General features: G+C 40.3%; 2 protein-coding genes across 2 annotated transcripts in view; both read left to right on the forward strand.

Moving 5' to 3' along the window:
* DECR1 (2,4-dienoyl-CoA reductase 1, mitochondrial) overlaps positions 1-21,887 on the forward strand; it is a 43,102-nt gene extending 21,215 nt beyond the window's left edge. Inside the window, exons 6-10 of the mRNA XM_005689252.3 lie at positions 12,666-12,765; positions 17,719-17,791; positions 20,449-20,595; positions 21,076-21,138; positions 21,242-21,887. Coding sequence (XP_005689309.2) covers positions 12,666-12,765; positions 17,719-17,791; positions 20,449-20,595; positions 21,076-21,138; positions 21,242-21,301 — 443 coding nt within the window. The 3' untranslated portion in view covers positions 21,302-21,887. The remainder of the gene's footprint in view (positions 1-12,665; positions 12,766-17,718; positions 17,792-20,448; positions 20,596-21,075; positions 21,139-21,241) is intronic.
* On the forward strand, positions 1,707-3,785 carry LOC106502862 (V-type proton ATPase subunit S1). Its single transcript, XM_013969299.2, has one exon. The coding sequence runs from the start codon at positions 1,752-1,754 to the stop codon at positions 3,090-3,092; it is 1,341 nt and encodes a 446-aa protein (XP_013824753.2). The 5' UTR covers positions 1,707-1,751; the 3' UTR covers positions 3,093-3,785.

A 22,951-nucleotide genomic window follows, 5' to 3' on the forward strand; every position in this document is an offset into this window, starting at 1 on the left:
ATTTCCTTCTCCAGTGCATGAAAGTGAAAAGTGAAAGCGAAGTCGCTCAGTCGTGTCCAACTCTTAGCGACTTCATGGACTGCAGCCTACCAGGCTCCTCCATCCATGGGATTGTCCAGGCAAGAGTACTGAAGTGGGGTGCCATTGCCTTCTCTGTTTGGTCTCTAGAGGTTGTAGTTTTTATCAAATATAGTACATTTGCAGTCTTTATTTCTCCAAATGATTTTTCTGTTCCTTTATTCTGGGACTTCAATTATATATATGTTAACATGCTAGATACTTCCACAGCTTATTGATATTCTGCCTTTTTTCCCCCTCAATTTTTATCCCTTCTTTGTCCTTTATTTTCCATGCTTGATATTTGTGATGTCTTCAAGAGTGTGGATCTTTTCTTCTGCAACTAAAACCATTTATTTGATTTTTCATTTCAGATGTTTTTTAGCAATAGAAGTTCTGTTTGGTTCTACTTTTGTATTTCTAATTATACTCATGTTTTCCTTGAAATATTTTAGAATACTTACAATATCTTTTTTCTTCCATCTTTTGTTTTTATAAACAAAGATGATATTTTTAGTGATAAAAGGTACAATTCAAAAGGAGATAGACATCATAAACCATTACACACCTAACAACAGAGAAACAAAGATACATAAAGCAAAGATGAGAAGAAATGTAAGGGAAAAGGAAAAAATATATAATCATAGTGAGACATATTAATATTTCCTCTAAGAATATTTTTTCAATTGCAGAAAAAATAAGAATAGATGTGTCTTGAATGATGTCATTAATAATTTAAATATAATAGTTTTATATTTATATTAATCTTATATCCTACAGAGCTATATTTAAAATTTTGTAACTCATTTGTTATTTGGTTTCCATAGGACATTTAGAAAAACTGACAAAAAGGTAAACATTACTAAATTTCAAGAAGTAGAATTCTTTTCTTGTGTGATTCAGTTATACATATACACATATATTATTTTGGAAATTATTTTCCATTACAGGTTATAATAAGATATTGACTTTGTTCACTGTGCTACATAGAAAACCTTTGTTGCCTGTTGCATATCTATTTTTAAAGTTAGAAATCTAGCATTCTATTCATACTAAGTCAATCAGGTGAAATCAAAATGTCATAAATTTTTTAGTTAGGCAAAAATTGATAAATCTTCAAATATATATATTATACATATTATTTATATGTGAAAGTGAAAGTCACTTAGCTGTGTCTGACTCTGCTACCCCATGGACTATATAGTCCATGGAGTTCTCCAGGCCAGAATACTGGAGTGGGTAGCCTTTCCCTTCTCCAGGGGATCTTCCCGACCCAGGAATTGAACCAGGGTCTCCTGCATTGCAGGTGGATTCTTTACCAACTGAGCTATCAGGGAAGCCCTATATTATTTATATATATGTATACAAAAGAGTTTCTACTATACTTGTTAAAGGCTTGAGAAAGAACATTAGAAAAAAAAAAAAGAGAAGGTGGAGAAACTGGAAAACATAAACTAAATGAAATGGGAGCACCGAATGTAAAATAGAAAATGTGAACCAAGCTGGATGAAAGTAAAAGATCCTCATAGAGTCCAGTTGTTTTTAAACATGGCTGCTCATTAGGAACATATCTGAAACTCTGACCAATAAAAAGCAAGTAACACCTGGACATTTGTATTTTTCAAAGAATTCCAAGGTAATACTGATATGCATCTGGGGCGGGCGGGGACGCGGCGGGCTCCAGCGCTCTGCCGATGCCATGGCTGCCGCTGATGCTGGTGATGGCGGCGGCAGCGGCGACGTCGGAGCAGCAGGTGTCGCTGGTGCTGTGGTCGAGTGACCGAGGCCTGTGGGCTCCTGCGGCCGACACCCACGAGGGCCATATCACCAGCGACATGCAGCTCTCCACCTACTTAGACCCCGCCCTGGAGCTGGGCCCCCGAAATGTGCTGCTGTTCCTGCAGGACAAGCTGAGCATTGAGGACTTCACAGCCTATGGTGGCGTGTTTGGAAGCAAGCAAGACAGCGCCTTTTCTAACCTGGAGAATGCCCTGGACTTGGCCCCCTCCTCTCTGGTGCTTCCTGCCGTTGACTGGTACGCGATCAGCACTCTGACCGCTTACCTGCAGGAGAAGCTCAGGGCCAGCCCCCTGCACGTGGACTTGGCCACTCTCCAGGAACTGAAGCTCAACGCCAGCATCCCAGCCTTGCTGCTCATCCACCTGCCCTACACAGCCAGCTCGGGTCTGATGGCACCGAAGGAAGTCCTCATGGGCAATGCTGAGGTCATTGGGCAGGTGCTGAGCACACTGAAGTCAGAAGACATCCCCTACACAGCGGCCCTCACGGCGGTCCGCCCTTCTAGGGTGGCCCGCTATGTAGCCATGGTGACTGGGGGGCTGGGTCGCCAGCTGTTGCAGAGAACGGTGGCGCCACCTGCAATCAATGCCCCTGTGAGTTACAATGACACTGCCCGGCGGATCCTCTTCTGGGCCCAGAACTTCTCGGTGGCATACAGGGAGCACTGGGAGGACTTGACCTCCCGCACCTTTGGGGTCCAGGACCTCAACCTGACTGGCTCCTCCTGGAACGACTCCATTGCCAGGCTGGTGCTGACCTATGACTCACTCTTTGGGACCATGGTGACGTTCAAGTTCACTCTGGCTAACCGCTTCTACCGGCTATCTGCCCGGTACTGGTTTACCTTGGAGAACCTGGAAATCCATAGCAACCGTTCCGTCGCCTACTCCAATGCCTCCCAGGTCACGGGGCCCAGCATTTATTCCTTCCACTGCGAGCATGTCAGCAGTGAAAACGAGGATGGCAGCCTCCTTGTGCCTGACACACAGCCCTCTCTTTGGCAGATGACTTTTCGGGACTTCCAGATCCAGGCCTTCAATGTGACAGGCGAGCAGTTCTCCTATGCTAGCAACTGTGCAGGCTTCTTCTCCCCTGGTATCTGGATGGGGTTGCTCACCTCCTTGTTCATGCTGTTCATCTTCACCTACGGCCTGCACATGATCCTCAGCCTCAAGACAATGGACCGCTTCGACGACCACAAGGGCCCCACCATCACTTTGACCCAGATCGTGTGATTCCACACCTGTAGGGGTGGGGGATGGGGGGATTGAGGGCGTGCCTGGGGTCCAGGTTGTCACCTTCCCATCAGAGGCCCACTGGGCAGGAAGGCTTCTCCCTCTTCCGCCATTGCACGACTCCCTGGCTCCCCCTAGCTTGTCAGGCTACCTGTTCAGCCTGCTGAGGGTCTTCCCTAGGCTGCCCACTCCCCACATCTCTCTCCACAAGGTGTATATATTTCTGCATAGACAGTAGACAGATCTCCCAGGCTTGATCATTATAAAGGTAGGGGCCGTTAGTTCTACAAAATCCACCCCCCTTCTCCTTATTTATTCTGATTTCTCCACCTTCGCTGCTTGCTGTTGATAGTGCTTTTGTGTAGCCAGTCCTCCCTTCCCAGGCTCTATGGGGTTCCTTGTAGCAGCCAGGAGCTGTTCCATTCCCTGAGTTTGGGGGGGAGTGTGGAAGTACTATTTGTCTGTCCCGCTTAGCTGGCGTTATTATTTTATTTTTTGGTGATGTGCTAACAATAAGACGTACACTGGGGTTTATTCCTTTGGCCTAAGAAGTGAGGGATCTACATGGCAGGTGGGATGGGTGTGATCACGGGGTTTGGGACTTGTTCCTGTCGGGAGTACCTGGCAGGAGCCCCGGGGTGCTCGTGGTTTCCTTCCGAATAAAATAAAGACGGGTCGCCATGAAAAACAAAATGATATGCATCTGGATTTTTAAAAATGATTACAGGTTTTTCTATTAAATGCTACTTTTGGTGATACAGATTTCTATTTTCTGTTGACCAGTCATGATACCACGGTACTAAGTGAGTAATGGTTACATAGTCACAATAGTAAAAGATGTGGATCAGTTTTCACAATCAACAGCCAGACAAAAAACGAAAGATAATTACTGTTGCAAGCCATGATGGGAACATGATTAACCTAACAATATAAAATAATTACATACAATTTGGGGGATCAAGCCGAGTGATGTGGTAAGTGGAAGTGCATACATGCACATGTTTTCATCTGCTCAGCCAGTCTATGTCTTTTGGTTGATACATTTAATCCATTTTCATTTAAGTTAATTATCAATATATATGATCCTACTACTGTTTTCTTGTTTTGGGTTTATTTTCTATAAGTAGATATTTTCTTTCTCTTGTTTTCTGCCTAGACAAGTTCCTTTAGCATTTGTTGTAAAGTTGATTTGGTGATGCTGAGTTCTCTTAACTTTTGCTTGTCTGGAAAGCTTTTGATTTCTCCGTCAAACCCAAAGGAGAGTTTTGCTTGGTAGAGTATTCCTGATTGTAGTTGCTTCCCTTTCATCAGTTTAAATATATCATGCCACTCTCTTCTGATTTACAGGTTTAGTTAAGAAATCAGCTGATAGCCTAATGGGAGTTCCCTTGTAAGTTACTTGTCATTTCCCCCTTGTTGCTTTTAACATTTTTCTCTGTCTTTAATTTTTGTCAGTTTTGATTACTATGTGTCTTGGTGTGTTTCTCCTGGGGTTTATCCTGCCTGGGATTTTCTGTGCTTCCTGGACTTGGTTGCCTGTTTCTTTTCCCATGTTAGAGAAGTTTTCAGCTATTAGCTCTTCAAATATTTTCTTAGATCCTTTTTCTCTCTCGTCTTCTGAGACTCCTGTAATACGAATGTTGATGTGTTTAATGTTGTCCTAAAGGTCTCTTTTTTTCATCTTGAAGATCTTTTTTGTACAGTTCTTCTGTGTATTCTTGCCACCTCTTCTTAATATCTTCTGCTTCTGTTAGGTCCATACCATTTCTGTCCTTTTTTGAGCCCATCTTTGTGTGAAATGTTCCCTTGGTATCTGTTAGGTCCATACCATTTCTGTCCTTTTTTGAGCCCATCTTTGCCTGAAATGTTCCCTTGGTAACTCTAATTTTCGTGAAGAGATCTCGAGTCTTTCCCATTCTGTTGTTTTCCTCTATTTCTTTGCATTGATCGCTGAGGAAGGCTTTCTTATCTCTTCTGGCTATTCTTTGGAACTCTGCATTCAGATGCTTATATCTTTTCTTTCTCCTTCTTCAAGACCAAGATAATCACGATGGTGTGATCACTCACCTAGAGCCAGACATCCTGGGATGTGAAGTCAAGTGGGCCTTAGAAAGCATCACTACGAACAAGGCTAGTGGACGTGATGGCATTCCAGTTGAACTATTTCAAATCCTGAAAGATGATGCTGTGAAAGTGCTGCATTCAACATGCCAGCAAATTTGGAAAACTCAGCAGTGGCTACAGGACTGGAAAAGGTCAGTTTTCATTCCAATCCCAAAGAAAGGCAATGCCAAATAATGCTCAAACTACTGCACAATTGCACTCATCTCACATGCTAGTAAAGTAATGCTCAAAATTCTCCAAGCCAGGCTTCAGCACTACGTGAACCAAGAACTTCCTGATGTTCAAGCTGGTTTTAGAAAAGGCAGAGGAACCAGAGATCAAATTACCAACATCTGTTGGATCATCAAAAAAGCAAGAGAGTTCCAGAAAAACATCTATTTCTGCTTTATTGCCTATGCCAAAGCCTTTGACTGTGTGGGTCACAATAAGCTGTGGAAAATTCTGAAAGAGATGGGAATACCAGACCACCTGACCTGCCTCTTGAGAAACCTGTATGCAGATCAGGAAGCAACAGTTAGAACTGGACATGGAACAACAGACTGGTTCCAAATAGGAAAAGGAGTATGTCAAGGCTGTATACTGTCACCCTGCTTAATTAACTTCTATGCAGAGTACATCCTGAGAAACACTGGGCTGGAAGAAGCACAAGCTGAAATCAAGATTGCCAGGAGAAATATCAATAACCTCAGATATGCAGATGACACCACCCTTATGGCAGAAAGTGAAGAGGAACTAAAAAGCCTCTTTGATGAAAGTGAAAGTAGAGAGTGAAAAAGTTGGCTTAAAGCTCAACATTCAGAAAACGAAGATCATGGCATCTAGTCCCATCACTTCATGGGAAATAGATGGGGAAACAGTGGAAACAGTGTCAAACTTTATTTTTGGGGGCTCCAAAATCACTGCTGATGGTGACTTCAGCCATGAAATTAAAAGATGCTTACTCCTTGGAAGGAAAGTTATGACCAACCTAGATAGCATATTGAAAAGCAGAGACATTACTTTGCCAACAAAGGTCCGTCTAGTCAAGGCTATGGTTTTTCCAGTAGTCATGTATGGATATGAGAGTTGGACTGTGAAGAAGGCTGAGCACCGAAGAACTGATGCTTTTGAACTGTGGTGTTGGAGAAGACTCCTGAGAGTCCTTGGACTGCAAGGAGATCCAACCAGTCCATTCTGAAGGAGATCAGCCCTGGGATTTCTTTGGAAGGAATGATGCTAAAGCTGAAACTCCAGTACTTTGACCACCTTATGTGAAGAGTTGACTCACTGGAAAAGATTCTGGTGCTGGGAGCGATCGGGGGCAGGAGGAGAAGGGGACGACAGAGGATGAGATAGCTGGATGGCATCACCGACTCGATGGACATGAGTTTGAGTGAGCTCCGGGAGTTGGTGATGGACAGGGAGGCCTGGCGTGCTGTGATTCACGGGGTCGCAAAGAGTCGGACACGACTGAGTGACTGAACTGAACTTTTGGGTCTATGGGCTCTTGGTCTGGTTACTGGTGAGCTTCAAGAGGGTTTACATCAAGGGGGACCTTCTGAGGCTGCTGCTGCCTCTCCCCCGCCTCCTGTAGAGAGCTTTTGCTGGCCCACACCTACACAGGAGACCCGCTGACACTAGCGGGTAGTTTTGCTTCAGTCTCCTGTGGTTGGGGGTGTGGGGGTTACTGCTGCTTTCCTCTGAGTCTTGGTTGACACAAGATTTTGTTTGTGACCTTCAAGACTGGAGGCTCCATTTCTCCTAGTCCTGTGGAAGTCTTGTCATCAGATCCCACTGGCCTTCAAGGTCAGATTCCCTGGGGATTCCCAGTCCCTTTGTTGGACCCCCAGGTTGGAAGCCTGACGTGGGGTTTAGAACCGTCACTACAGTGGGAGAACTTCTTTGGTATTATTTTTCTCCAGTTTCTGGGTTGCCCATCCAGTGGGGTTGTGATTTGATTTTATCATGATTGTGCCCCTCCTACCATCTCCCTGCAGCTTCTTCTTTGTCTTTGGACAAAGAAGATACTTTGGAGTATCTTTCTCTGGTGGGTTCCACTGTTCTTCTGTTGGTGGTTGTGCAATAGCTAGTTGTGATTATGGTGGTCTCGCAGGAGGAGATGAGCGCATATACTTCTATTCTGACGTCTTGAACAGAAGTCTTTTCTATCATCTTTTTAAAAAAATTGTGAAGGATAGTTGATTTAAAATATTATGTTAGTTTCAGGTGTATAACATAGTGATTCAATGTTTTTATGGGTTATACTCCATTTAAAGTTACTACAAAATAGTGGCTGTGTTTTCCTGTGCATTACAACGTATCCTCATCGCTTATTTTATACACAGCAGTTTGTGTCTCAATCCTGTATTCCTGTCTCACCACTCCCTTCTTTTTTTGCCTCACTGGTGACCACTAGTTTGGTCTCTATATCCATGGGCCTGCTTCTGTTTTGTTATGTATATTCATTTATTTTAGATTTTGGAGAGGGAAATGGCAACCCACTCCAGGATTCTTGCCTGGAAAATTCCATGGACAGGGGAGCCTGGTGGGTGTCAGTCCATGGGGTCGCAGAGAATCAGACATGACTGAGCACAGAGTACGGTACATTTTAGATTTTAGGTTCCAAATATATGCGATAACCTATAGCGTTTGTCTTTCTCTGACTTATTTCCTTAAGCACGATACTCTTTTGGACCATTTTGTTGCAGATGTCACAATTTCATCTTTTTTATGGCTGAGTGATATTCCATTGTATATGTATACATCACATTTTCTTTATTCATTCATCTGTTGATGGATGCTTAAGATTGCATCCATATCTTGGCAATTGTAAATAATGCCACTATGAACATTGGGGTGCTGGTATCTTTTCTAATTAGTATATTTCTTTTCTTCATTCATTTCTTTCCAGCAATGGAATTACTGGATCGTGTGGTAATTCTACTTTTAATTTTTGAGGACTCCATACTGTTTTCAGTAATGGCTGCCCCAATTTACAGTCCCATCAACAACATATTAGGATTTCCTTTTCTCTACATCCTCGCCAACATTTGTTATTTGTAGACTTTTGGTGATAGCCATTCTTACAGGTGTGAGGTGATATCTCAATGTGGTTTTGATTTATATCAAGCTGGAATCAAGATTGCCAGAAGAAATATCAATTACCTCAGATATGCAGATGACACCACCCTTATGGCAGAAAGTGAAGAGGAACTAAAAAGCCTCTTGATGAAAGTGAAAGAGGAAAGCAAAAAAGTTGGCTTAAAGCTGAACATTCAGAAAATGAAGATCATGGCATCCGGTCCCATGACTTCATGGGAGATTGCCGGGGTCCAGCCCCGGTGGATCCAGGGTGATTCGAAGGGGAGACAGATAGGTAAGGAAAACTTATTTATTTAGAGACATAAGATTAGATTAGGACGAAATAGTATAGTAGGGAATTTAGGTGGAGAAAAAGATGCTGAATAACTTGGTTTATGGGGAAAACCAATAAAACCTCGAGACAAGAGATTTGTACCATCTACGTTAGGCCACCAGCGTCCACTTGAATATCGAAGGGTGCCCCACCTTAGGCTCCCTTTCGCGTGGATCTTAGCAGCCAGGGCAAGTAAGTAGAGGTGGCGAGCCTCCGTGCTCCAGATGGGAATTCAGCCGAAAAAGGGGAGAAAAGAATGACTTGGGGAAGCCCAGCATTGGTGCAAGACTCCAAAAACTATTTTTCAAAATCAGCTTATACACCCCAAGTTGTATATAAAGAAATAATGGAATATGCAGAGTTATGCAGGGGCAGCAGTCCTGACCCTCATTGAGACCAGGCTTTCTTTTTGCATACCCTCCTGTACACAAAAGGTCTCACGTGGTTTACATTATCTTCTGGCCAAGAGGCCTGTTAACAGTTTTATGGCTCTCTTCCTGGATAATTGTCTATCAACCAGAAAACTCCTTTTCCCTAGAAGTGTTTTTCTTTACTCTGCATCACCTTCAAAGTACTAAATAAAGTTACATTCCTGTAGAACAAAGGTGCAGTGGGTTATAACAAAGAAAGTACTTAACTCAAAGATCTAATGTTGCTAATACCAGGTCTACTACCTGTTTTTCTATATACCAACTATCTCTACAAATAAAAGATATGAAAATTTGGCAGCAGTATTGGCTCAACAAATGAAACCTTTAATCAGTCCTATTCTAATGATTTTGACTCCTCAGAAGCCCCTACATTCCTAGGATGTTTTAAGCTTCCTGTGCCTCCCATGGTCAGGAGGCCTCAAACAATCACATGCGCAGCTGCACGAGTCCTGCAGGCAGGCTAGAAAGCCATCAGAGCTCTAATTATTTCCAGAAAAAGGTGGTGGGGGGACAGCCCCCTGTTAATGACAGAAGAGTAGGTGGAAAGCATAACACAGTAAAGCAGGCAGACTCTGGTCTTGGGGGGTGGATGCTCGGGGGAATCCCTGAAGCCTGATCACGTCCTTGCATTTTGTCAGGCCTCCTTCCACATGACCTTGTCACGGGCGAGATTCCTCGTGCTGGCCCCCGGCAGGAAATAGATGGGGAAACAGTGGAAACAGCGTCAGACTTTATTGTTTTGGGCTCCAAAATCACTGCAGATGGTGACTGCAGCCATGAAATTAAAAGACGCTTACTCCTTGGAAGAAAAGTTATGACCAACCTAGATAGTATATTCAAAAGTAGAGACGTTACTTTGCCGACTAAGGTCCGTCTAGTCAAGGCTATGGTTTTTCCAGTAGTCATGTATGGATGTGAGAGTTGGACTGTGAAAAAGGCTGAGCACCGAAGAATTGGTGTTTTTGAACTGTGGTGTTGGAGAAGACTCTTGAGAGTCCCTTGGACTGCAAGGAGATCCAACCAGTCCATTCTGAAGGAGATCAGCCCTGGGATTTCTTTGGGAGGAATGATGCTAAAGCTGAAACTCCAGTACTTTGACCACCTCATGTGAAGAGTTGACTCATTGGAAAAGACTCTGATGTTGGGAGGGATTGGGGTCAGGAGGAGAAGGGGACGACCGAGAATGAGATGGCTGGATGGCATCACGGACTCAATGAATGTGAGTCTGAGTGAACTCCAGGAGTTGGTGATGGGCAGGGAGGCCTGGAGTGCTGCGATTCATGGGGTCGCAAAGAGTCAGACACAACTGAGCGACTGAACTGAACTGAACTGATGATTAGTAATGTTGAGCATTTTTCTTATGCCTGCTGGACATCTGTATATCTTCTTTGGAAACAGATTATTCAGGCCTTTTGCTCATTCTTTAATTGAGCTGTTTGGTTTATTTAATATTTTGGTTATTAGCCCCTGATTGCTTATCTTATTTGTCAGTATTTTTTCCCATTTAGTAGGCTTTTTTAAATTTTGTTCATGGTTTTCTTTGTTGTACAAAAGCTTTTAAGTTTAATTATGTCCCATTTGCTAATTTTTGCCTTTATTCTTTTGTCTAAGGAAACAGATCTACAAAAATATTGCTATGATTTATGTCAGAGAGTGTTCTGCCTTATTCTCTTCTAGGACTGTTATAGTTTTAGGTCTTACATTTAGGCCTTTAATTCATTTTTGGTTTATTTTTGTATACAATATGAGGATATGTTCTAATCTCTTTTTGCATGTAGCTGTCCAGTGTACAATATCATCTGAAAGGTCTTCATCTGCTGATTCTATCTCTTGTGTCATTTCTGAGAGACTTTCTATTATCTGATTTTTTTCCTGGTTGTTTCTGTGTCTTTTCATGAGTAGTAATTTTTGGTTGCCTGCTATAAATTTTATGTCATTGAGGTGTGTGCATGTGTGTGTATGTATCTGGTATGTCACCATATGTGTATGCATTTTCATTTCCTTTTGAATTAAAAGCTTGTGGATCAGGTTCATTGTTCAGGTTTGCTTTTAAGCTTTATTTGGGTGAGTCTAGAGTGGACTTTACTTTGGGCTAATTAAATCCTCCTACTTTGGCCACCTGATATGAAAGGGCAACTCATTGGAAAAGATCCTGATGGTGGGAAGAACTGCAGGCAGGAGAAGGGGGCAACAGAGAATGAGATGGTTGGATGGTGTCACTGCCTCAGTGGACATGAATTTGAGCAGACTCTAGGAGTTGGTAAAGGACAGGGAAGCCTGGGGTGCTGTAGTCCATGGGGTTGCAAAGAGTTGGACACAACTTAGCAGCTGAACAACAAACACCCTCCTACTGATGCACAGCCCTTCTGAACTTTCCACTGAAAGCCCCAATACTCAACAAGCCTACTTGAACAAACTTATCTCCCAGCCCTATGTGTACTATGGGAATTGTTCAGCTTATGACTCCCAGGAAGCTACTCTTTGCCTGGCTTTATGGACTCTTATTCCTAACAAGTACATTTTGGTGTCTGACCAGACTCAGAGATAGACTATGCAGATTTATGAGGCTCTATCTTTACATACTTTTCTCTTTGACATAAATCTCCTCACAAATTCAAACTTCCTTATTCTCCCCAAACCCCATTCTATCTCCTAAACACAGTGATAATGCTATATTTTACTGTTTTCCCACTCCTTATGCCACAGTCTGGAGAAGGCAATGGCACCTCACTCCAGTACTCTTGCCTGGCTAATCCCATTGATGGAGGAGCCTGGTTGGCTGCAGTCCATGGGGTGGTGAAGAGTCGGACACAACTAAGAGACTTCACTTTCACTTTTCACTTTCATGCACTGGAGAAGGAAATGGCAACCCACTCCAGTGTTCTTGCCTGGAGAATCCCAGGGACAGGGGAGCCTGGTGGGCTGCTGTCTATGGGGTCAAACAGAGTCGGACACGACTGAAGCGACTTAGCAGCAGCAGCATGCCACAGTCTATATGACATATGTATATAGGATATATACTATATAGACTGTAATATACACTATAATATGTATATATATATATATGGAGTACATACTGTAGTATATGTATAGTACCTTTATGTAAAATGTGATCTTAGGGCTCATTTCATTTGTTTTTCTTCTCTCAGAAATTGCTGTCTTCCCTCCCTGCTAAACAGTATCTGACAATAGTTGTATCATGTATTTCTGCAGTTTCTTTATGTTTATAGGAGGAAGGCAAGTCCATGGTGCTGAAGGCAGAAGTCCCTGCTAATTTAGTTTTAGTTCTGATTTATTCTTGTTTAAATGTGTGGATAGCTAATGGAAATTGTATCCAGCTGATTATGCAGGGCCTCTGAGATTTGAGCCTAGGTGTTGACTCACCTGGTATAGAGTTTTGATTAAGATTGGGCCATCCTGAATGACAGCAAGATTACTAGCAAAGAAAGATGAGGCACTTTTATTAGATTACTGTTTCATTAATTTAGCCTTAGTAAAGTTTTTTTTAAAAATTCTTCAGTTTTTGTTATACTCTTTTGAATCAGATCCCGTTATTTTAAATGTTTTCCTGATATGAATTGGTTTAGCTCTATTGTTAATTACTGTATCATTTTAAAATATTAGGAGCATCATTTCTTGCTATTACAACCATCTATGCTGAGACTGGATCAGGTTTTGTGGTACCAAGTGCTTCTGCCAAGGCAGGAGTGGAGGCCTTGAACAAGTGAGTACTATCTTGTTAATCTTATATTACTGTGTATATAATAATCTAATAAGTACTCTCAGGTTACTCTTGTCCCTGAAGATGATGTGCTTTGAAAGCCTGTGTAACTAAATTCCTGCTTTCTTGTTTCTTTCCAGAGAAAACGAAAACAATGACTAATTTGGATTTGCCAGGAGACATCGTGTCTCGTGAATAGGTCTTATTTTTCTATAGCTGCACTGTCCATTAGAATTCTCTGTAGTGATTAAACTATTCTGCAGATCTGTACTAGCCAGTAGCTACAAGTGGCCACTGAACCCTTGCATTGTGGTTACTGCGACTGAGAAACTAATTATTACTTAATTTTAATCACTTGTCTAGTACAACTGTATTATAAAGTTTGAGGAAAGGGCTGATAGGAACTTAGACTGGAGTGTCCATGTGTCTCTACTAGTACCCCCTCTGACCTCCCTTAAATATGCTTTCATCCTTTTATTGTACTTGCTATACTATTATACAGGATTAGTAGAACTAGCATAGACAGTGGCCACTTATCAGGTCTTTTGGCTTTTTCTCAGCAGTATATGATTGTTTTTTGAGTTTATTCCCCATTGGACTTCCCCAATGTCTTTGTTTAATGTAAGTTCTTATTGCTTTTCCTTCTTATTACAATAGCCCCATAATATGCTTCTCTGCTGCCAGTTTATTTTTTATTCACGTTCCCACCAGACTCATCTTTCTAACAATGTATGCCTGCTTGTTATAATTCCCTAGGTAAAAACCTTATATCATTTTCTTTTCATCTTTGGAATAAAAGCTGAAACTCAGTATAATATTCTAAACGGACTTGCCTTTGGCCTTTCCGTACTCATTGGCTTGTTAGGTCAATATTTATTGTGCACCTTTTGTGTATGTGGCACTTCTACAAGGTAGAGGGATACGGTAGTGATGGAAACAGAACAATCCTCATTCTCACCTGAGCTTGTATTCTTTTACCATTCTTCCTCTGCTTTAATCACTGATACTTCTGTGCTCTATGCTTACTTAAACACATCATGCACTTTCACATAGCTATGCCTAGATTGTGCTGTTGTTAGAATTTGTTATAATATATTTCACCTCCCTTCAGGGCTCTCATATCACCTCTTCTGGGATAGTTTTTCTCATTTCTTGGAGTAACAGGCAAGCTTGGCCTTGGAGTACAAAAGGAAGCAGGGCAAAGGCTAACATAATTTTTGTCAAGAGAACGCACTGGTCACAGCAAACACCCTCTTCCAATAACACAGGAGATCACTCTACACATGGATGCTACCAAATGGTCAATACCAAAATCAGATTATATTCTTTGCAGCCAAAGATGGAGAAGCTCTATGCAGTTAGCAAAAACAAGACCTGGAGCTGACTGTGGCTCAGATCATCAGCTCCTTATTGCAAAATTCAAACTTAAATTGAAGAAAGTAGGGAAAACCACTAGGCCATTCAGGTATGACCTAAATCAAATCATTTATGATTATACAGTGGAGGTGACGAATGGATTTGAGGGACTAGATCTGGTAGACAGAGTGTCTGAAGAACTATGAACAGTGGTTTGTAACATTGTACATAATGAAGTGACCAAAACCATCCCCCAAGAAAAGAAATGCAAGAAGGCAAAATGGTTGTCTGAGGAGGGCTTATAAATAGCTGAGGAAAGAAGAGAAGCAAAAAGCAAGGGAGAAGGGGAAAGATACACCCAACTGAATACCGAGTTTTAGAGAAGAGCAAGGAGGAATAAGAAGGCCTTCTTAAATGAACAATGCAAAGAAGTAGATGAGGAAAACAATAGAATGGAAGTGACTAGAGATCTCTTCAAGAAAATTGGAGATATCAAGGGAACATTTCGTGTTAGGTTGGGCACGACAAATGATGGAAACAGTAAGGACCTAACAGTAGCAGGAGAGATAAGAAGAGGGAGAAAGAATACACAGAACTATACAAAAAAGGTCTTAATGGCCGGGATAACCATGATGGTGTCACTCACGTAGAGCTCGACATCCTGCAGTGTGAAGTCCAATGGGCCTTAGGAAGTATTCCTACGAACAAAGCTGGTGGAAGCAATGGAATTCCAGCTGAACTATTTCAAATCCTTGAGTTGATGTTGTTAAAGTACCACGCTCAATATATCAGCAAATATGGAAAACTTAGCAGTGGCCACAGGACAGGAAAATGTCAGTTTTCATTCCAAACCCAAAGAAGGGTGATGCCAATGAGTGCTCAAACTACCGCACAATTGCACTCATTTCACATGGTAGTAAGTGATGCTCAAAATTCTCCAAGCTAGGCTTCAGCAGTACATGAACTGAGAACTTACAGATGTACAGCTGGGTTTAGAAAGGGCAGAGCAACCAGAGATCAAATTGACAGCATTTGATGGATCATAGAGAAAGCAAGGGAATTCCAGAAAAACATCTACTGCTTCATTGTCTGTGTTAAAGCCTTTGACTGTGTAGATCACAACAAACTGTGGAAAATTCTTAAAGAGATGGGGATACAAGACCGCCTTACTTGTCTCCTGAGAAACCTGTATGAGGGTCAAGAACCAACAGTTAGAATCTTACATGGAACAAGTAACTGGTTTACAATTGGAAAAGGAGTACAACAAGGCTATATATTGTCACCCTGTTTATTTAACTTCGATGCAGAGTACTCATGCAAAATGTCAGACTGGATGAATCAGGAGCTGGAATTAAGATCGCTGGAAGAAATAACAAGAGCCTCAGATATGCAGATGATACCACTCTAATGGTAGAAAGTGAAAAGGAACTAAAGAGCCTCTTGATGAAGGTGAAAGAGGAGAACAAAAAAGCTGTCTTGAAATTCAACATTCAGTAAACAAAGATCATGGCATCTGGTCCCATCACTTCATGACAAATAGGGAAAATTGGAAGCTGTGACAGACTTTATTTTCTTGGGCTCCAAAATCATTGCAGACAGTGACTGCCGGCACAAAATTAAAAGACCCTTGCTCCTTGGAAGGAAAGCTATGACAGACCTAGACAGTGTATTAAAAAGCAAAGACATCGCTTTGCTGACTTAGGTCCATACAGAAAAGCTATGGTTTTTCCAGTAGTCATGTACAGATGTGAGAGTTGGACCATAAAGAAGGCTGAGCACTAAAGAATTGTTGCTTTCAAACTGTGGTGCTGGAGAAGACTTATGGGAGTCCCTTGGACTGTGTGGAGATCAAACCAGTAAGTCCTGAAGATAATCACCTATTCATTGGGAGGACTGATTTTGAAGCTGAAACTCCAATACTTTGGTCACCTGATGGGAAGAGCTGACTCATTGGAAGAGACTCTGATGCAGGGGAAGATTGAAGGCAAAAGGAGAAGAAGGTGGCAGAGGATGAGATGGTTGGATGGCATCACCGACTCAATGGACATAAATTTGAGCAAACTCTGAGAGAGAGTGAAGGACAGGGAAGCCTGGCGTTCTGCAGTCCATGGGGTCACAAAGAGTCAGACAGGACTTAGTGACTGAACAATAACCTTTTGCAGCTTTAAAATTTTGTTTATTCGAATCTAATGAGAAGAGTAACACATTAATAAATGCCATCTTGTGTTGTAGATTCTAAAATGAAGGTGCACAGAGAAGGGCATGGGAGACCGTTTTTAATTTATTATTAAAGTTATATGACTTCCCCACTAGGATCTGTGTACTGTGAGAGAAGAAAGCAGATCTTATTCATCTTGCTTATTGCTCAGCAAGATCTGGTACATAACCAATGCTCAGTTCCTGCTGAACTACACAATTCTCTCTTTTGAGTAGTTTTAAGGTACTTTTTAACATGTAAACTAATAATACACATTTCTTTGGGAGACAAAATTATACTTTACTCAGCAGTTTAAACTTAGTCTGAATAGAGATAATTACCATTTTTAAGGTCAAATGATATTGGACATAAGAGCTTAGAATGTGACTATTTTGACACCATTTGTACAATATCTACATTTGTTTTGTCACGATCTTATTAGATATTTCAATTTCATGTTCTCTAAGGGCCATGATCCTGTGCTGCTTTCTTGATATTATATTACTACATGGTGAATTGCACATAGTAGCTGCTCAGTAACTGTGTATATTCTTCCCCAGCCTGAGTTCCCATCAGCCCTCTTCCATACCTTGTAGCACACAGTCATACCACATAAGGTCTTTTAGGTCCTGGAGACTGCGTGTTGTTATGCCTTTGTTCTTTATACCCACTGACCCACGTTCCTGGACAGTCTTCTCTTCTCCACCCTCCCTTCCAATATCTTCCATCCTCTTCTCTTTCCCCCTTACTCCCACAAAATCCTCCTAATCCTTCTTCAAGTGTTAGCTCACTTATCACCTCCTGAAGGAAGCCTTCCCTCTTACTCCTGGTAGAGACGGGCACTTCTTCCTCTGAGTAATGTTGGCACGTATTACACAGTTTCCATCTTTCACTCGATGAAGGCACTTGTAATGTTGCAGACACTGTGATCTAATGTACTATAAGTAAAGTTGCATTGAACTTTCTAAGTGCAGGACTGAACTCCAGACAATGCGAGGAAGAGACATGATTCTCTCAGTTCTTGATGCTAAATAATGATAGCCTCTTTAAATATGTATACTGATATTGGTCTCCATACTAAAATGTGAATGGTAGGTAGTCTAGCATAATGCTTAGGACACTAAAATGTAAATATTATATAGTACAGAAGACTGTGATCAAGGGCACAAACTCTTGTGCTGGACTGCTAGAAGTTGACTCACTAGCCATATGACCCAGAGCAAATGATTTATTTTCTCTGTGCCTCAGTTTCCTTGTCTGTAACAGAGGGAATAATAGCAGTACTTACCTACTGGAGTTGCAGTCTCTGGCATGTAGTAAGCATGTCGTAAGTCTTGGTTAATAGTATTTGTAATTTATAGTATAGTATTTTAGAAATCTGTACTGTTTGTTTTAATTTTTAGGTCTCTTGCAGCTGAATGGGGTAAATATGGAATGAGATTCAATGTGATTCAACCGGGGCCTATAAAAACCAAAGTAAGTTTTGGTTTGCTTATGATCACATTTTGAATGATTAAGAAGTGGACGATTAATAGGTACATTCTGAAATATGCAGCATTTTCCAAGGATACCAGAGTTTGGAGCCCTGGTAGAAGGGCAGAGGGTTTTGGTATTATCCAACATAAGAAATCGGAGAAGGTGATGGCACCCCACTCCAGTACTCTTACCTGGAAAATCCCATGAATGGAGGAGCCTGGTGGGCTGCAGTCCATGGGGTGGTGAAGAGTCAGACATGACTGAGTGACTTCACTTTCACTTTTCACTTTCATGCATTAGAGAAGGAAATGGCAACCCACTCCAGTGTTCTTGCCTGGAGAATCCCAGGGACGGGGGAGCCTGCTGGGCTGCCATCTATGGGGTTGCACGGAGTCGGACACGAATGAAGCAACTTAGCAGTAGCAGCAGTAGCAGTATAAGGTCTATTTCAGTGTCTTAATATAATATTTCTGGGATCTTCTATGCCTTGAATTTTGGCATTTGGTCTGATTCGTTTTAATGATCTGGTATTATATTTCTTATTTTTTACTATATTTTACAGGTTCTTACTTTGACGTCCTTTTTTTAAAAAATCATGGAAATTTAACTATATTTTAAATTTAAGAGATGGTTTCTAAATTTATCATATAAGCTTGGTCTTATATGTAGAAAATAGGTAGCATTTTCTTTGAGTCATATCTGTGCCTTTTCACTTTAAACACTCATGTCATCTAATTCCTGCGTCTCTGGGATTAAAAGTTCTTCTGATGGCATGCATTCTACCTGTAATCAGATATTCATTGCAATTCATATTATCACTTATGCTATTACAGACATTGCTCGAAAAGTTCACAGGTTCTCTGTTCTCTCACATTATCCCAAATAACTTCATTCTCGTATCTTTTTGTTTTCATGTAAAGCAGGAATTTTTAATCCCACTTGGAATGTTGCTTTGAAGGCCCAGGTGAAATTTGCTAACTTTAACTTAATAAACTGAGAGGGCTTCCTTGGTGCCTCAAACAGTAAAGAATCCACCTGCGATGCAGGAGACCTGGGTTTGATCCCTGGATCAGGAAGATCCCCTGGAGAACGGAGTGGCTACACACTCTAGTATTGTTATATAAATGGAAAATAATGCTAAGGGACATTTGCCTTATGGTGGTTCTGGGTTGTCAAATATTAACATGAAGATGGTTGTATTAATTAAGTAGTTTGAAGGGTGGAATATAGAAAAACTGCCTAAGTGAAACTTGACTGAATATCTGATTTGTTTGGCACTTAAATTATAAAATATGATAAAATTAATGGAAAAATAATTCAAATGCACATATTAAAATACTTGATTCAGAGTATCACTGTGTTAAGCACTGTCTGAAAAGGACTAAACAGTCATCAAAACTTCATTCTAGGACCTCAATATCTAGGAAAGGTCATCTGCATTTTATTATTTATTTAATGTATATTTACTGAGTGCCTTCTGTGTGCAAAGGTGCTGAGACAGATATAAAAACAGGTATGACAAAATGCTTGCCATCAAGGAGCTTTAGTCTAGCTAGTAATCTAGGTATGAGTTTTATGCAAATGACAAGCATATAATTTTAAAGAAATTAAAAGAAAATTAAAGTATGGAAACTCTGTAGCCAGCACTGATAGAACCAGGTTTGAGACCTTTGTCTATGATTTTCTTTATACCTGTCTAGGAAAAGCTGAAGGACTCACAAGGAGCCTGTGTGTGCTTTCTCTGTCTCGTGTCTGTCTGTGTTACTGAAAAGAATTGTCACCCAGACTTCCAGGCACTAGTAGAGGAAAAGTCAGTGATTTTTATTAATCAATGTGCATGCATACTTTGGGCTTCCCAGCTGGCACCACTGGTGAAAAAAAAACCCACCTGCCAATGAAGGATACATAAGAGGTGAGGGTTCGATCCCTAGGTTGGGCAGATCCCCTGGAGGAGGCATGGCACCCCACTCCAGCATTCTTTCCTGGAAAATCCTCATGGACAGAGGAGCTAGGCAGGCTACAGTCCATGGGGACACAGAGAGTCAGACACGAATGAGCAAACTGTCACACACTCACGAGCACACGCATGCAAGCTTTATCTTGGTCTGCTCCTTTGCGTCATTAACCGAAGGCAGAAATCGTTTCGCAGATTTAGTTATGGTTTTTCTCTCTCTGGGACCTACTTGAATGTGATATTACTACATACTGGTGTTCTTCCTTTCCTATGATTTTGAGAAAAAAGGAGAAGGAGAAGGAATTTCCTCTTAAATATTTTCTACTTGGGTCATTTTTCTGCGTTAGATCAAATAACAGTAGCCCCCTTGCTTCCGTCACACTAAACTTGTACATATTTCAGAGTATTTTTGTATACATTTTCTCATTTCCCAGGCAACAATTTTGTGAGATGGCTCAGACAGGCACCCTCATTTTACTTATGAAGAAACTAATGTAGAAAGGTTATATGTTCTAGTGGTTTTTTAAGGGTCAATATTAGGCAAAATGAATGTGGAAGAATTTGGCAAAACTTTTGCTTATAGGGAGTAAGATATGAACAGGCTGCCTTAGTAACATTCCATTTATTGCAAATTTATTTCTTAAATAGGATGTTTTTGTTTTTGTTTTTTAAAAGCAACCTAACTATTTTCTTAACTTCTAAGGGTGCCTTTAGCCGTCTTGACCCAACCGGAGCATTTGAAAAAGAAATGATTGACAGAATTCCCTGTGGTCGTCTGGGAACTGTGGAAGAACTTGCAAATCTTGCTGCTTTCCTTTGTAGTGATTATGCTTCTTGGATTAATGGAGCTGTAAGCATAGTTTTCTCTCTCAACACTTTTGAGAGGTGGATTTGGGGTGGGGAGGTGGATTTGGGGTGTGGAGGTGGATTGTAGAACCAACCCTGATGATGTTGAATGTAAATATGATTTAAATTATTTAATTAGCTGTATTTAGTATGTTATTTATAATCTAGAAATACTAATATAGTTTAAGCTTATGGAGTTGATTCATTAATAAATTAATTTTATTAAATGCAAATAACTCTGGTAGACATGCCTTTAAGCTGATCTTGAAGACTGGGTAGAATTTGAAATCATAGAAATGATGGAAAGAGGATTTTTAAGAGAGTAAATCAATTTAGATTTAATTGTCAGTTTTGTCTTTAAAACTTGTGCTTGGATTGAAAGTGTCAAAGAGATATTCCAATCAGTTAGGAGGGAGAAGTGGCTAATGGTTCAGAAAACTTTTTAAAAGAAGTTAATTTCACAGCTTTTATTATCATTTTTTAGGTAATTAGATTTGATGGTGGAGAGGAAGTACTTATTTCAGGGGAATTCAACAGTCTAAGGAAGGTAATGCCATTTTGTGAATGTAATACAATATTAACAGTGAGGATACTAAGCTTTAAAAACACTCAAGAACCTCATTAAATTGACTTTTTTCTTTTTGTGGTAGGTCAGCAAGGATCAGTGGGACATGATAGAAGGACTTATCAGGAAGACCAAAGGCTCCTAAAACTACTCTGGCCTCATCTTGGTTATAATGGAAATTATGCAGACTATCTATAATGATTTGAATATTTTCAGGTCTAATAAATTGTTAATTAGTATGCATTCCTGGAATGTGTATTATATGCTAGGCCAATGGTAGGTAGATCTTGTACATTAAAAGATGAATAAGATGGGATATTGTCTCTTCAAAGAATTTTTAAACAATAAAAACAGGAAAGAGAAAGGCTATTAATAGAACTGAAAGGTGCTTAGAAATGCAGAGAAAGGGACAGATATTTGTAACTGGAGAAAATCAGGAGAAACTTAATGGTGGAAGTAGCATTTAAGTTACATGTTAAAACTATGTCTTTGGTGACGGTGTCTAAAAGAAAACAGAGGATTTACAATAAATCTAATAATGGACTCTGTCTTTTCAGTGTATTTCCTTTTCATTGTACTTATGAATTGTCTTCTTTAACTCAGTATTAATTCAGTTTTAACTCAGTATTAACTCAGTTAACTTAGTATTAATTCAAACATGTTTTTGCCAGGACCTATTTTGTAACCAGAAATTTTATTTGGCAGTAAGAATAAAACATGAATAATCTACAGCATTTGTACTCTTAAAACTCATTATCTAACAGGATAGATAAACTTGTAAATAATTATTTATGATTCATTGTGATAAATATTCCAGCAGGGTTATGGAGGGGGAAGTAATTCATTCTGTTTCTAGAGTTTAGAGAAAGTGACGCCTAGTAGATAGCATTTCATCTCAGCGTTTAAAGGATATATTCTCTATGACTTACAATTACCAGAAGGAAAGGATGAGGTGGGGAGGAATAGACTGGGAGTTTGAGATTGACATGTATACACTGCAATATTTAGGATGGATAGCACAGGGAACTCTGCTCAATATTCTATAATAACCTAGATGGGAAAAGAATTTGGAAAAGAATAGAGAAAAAAACTTTTTTAATAAAATGCTTGTTTTGAAAAAAATAAAATTACTAGAATAGGAAATGCTAAAAAAATTAAGTGTGTATTCTCTATGTTGAAAAGATGAACAAAGCTTATAAAAACTTTTTGTGTATAATTTCATTTTATTCCATATTTAATTTGACTAATTTGTCATCCTAAGAATCAAAGAACAAAAAATCCACAGTTTCAAGTTGATATAGATATAATTTTGAGTTTATATTTTTTAAAAGTATTTTGCTAAAAAAAAAAAAAAGTATTTTGCTTTCATTATTGTTGTTTAGTCATTAAGTCATGACTGACTCTTTTGTGACTCCATGGACTGTATAGCCCTCCAGACTCCCCGTCCATGAGATTTCCCAGGCAAGAATACTGGAGTGGCTTGCCATTTAGGAATCATTCATTATATGCTTGGCAGACTGACTTTCCCCATTGCCTAAGTTACTAAGAGAGGGCACCAGCAGCTTCCATCTTACCTCCTGCAAAAGAATCTAGTTTTTCTGTTTGAACTTATATACTATAAACCTGCTATACAAATCCTTATTACATTGATGTTAATTATATGCATTAATTACATTAAATTGTGTACATAAATGGTTTAGAATTTGTATCCTTTACATGTATGATAATTTTGCCTTTTACCTTTTACCTATCTCCATTTACCTTTAAAAATAACCATTTCCTCTCTTCTATCCAC

Source organism: Capra hircus, chromosome 14 (genome assembly GCF_001704415.2).
Source record: "Capra hircus breed San Clemente chromosome 14, ASM170441v1, whole genome shotgun sequence".
Classification (NCBI taxonomy): domain Eukaryota; kingdom Metazoa; phylum Chordata; class Mammalia; order Artiodactyla; family Bovidae; genus Capra; species Capra hircus.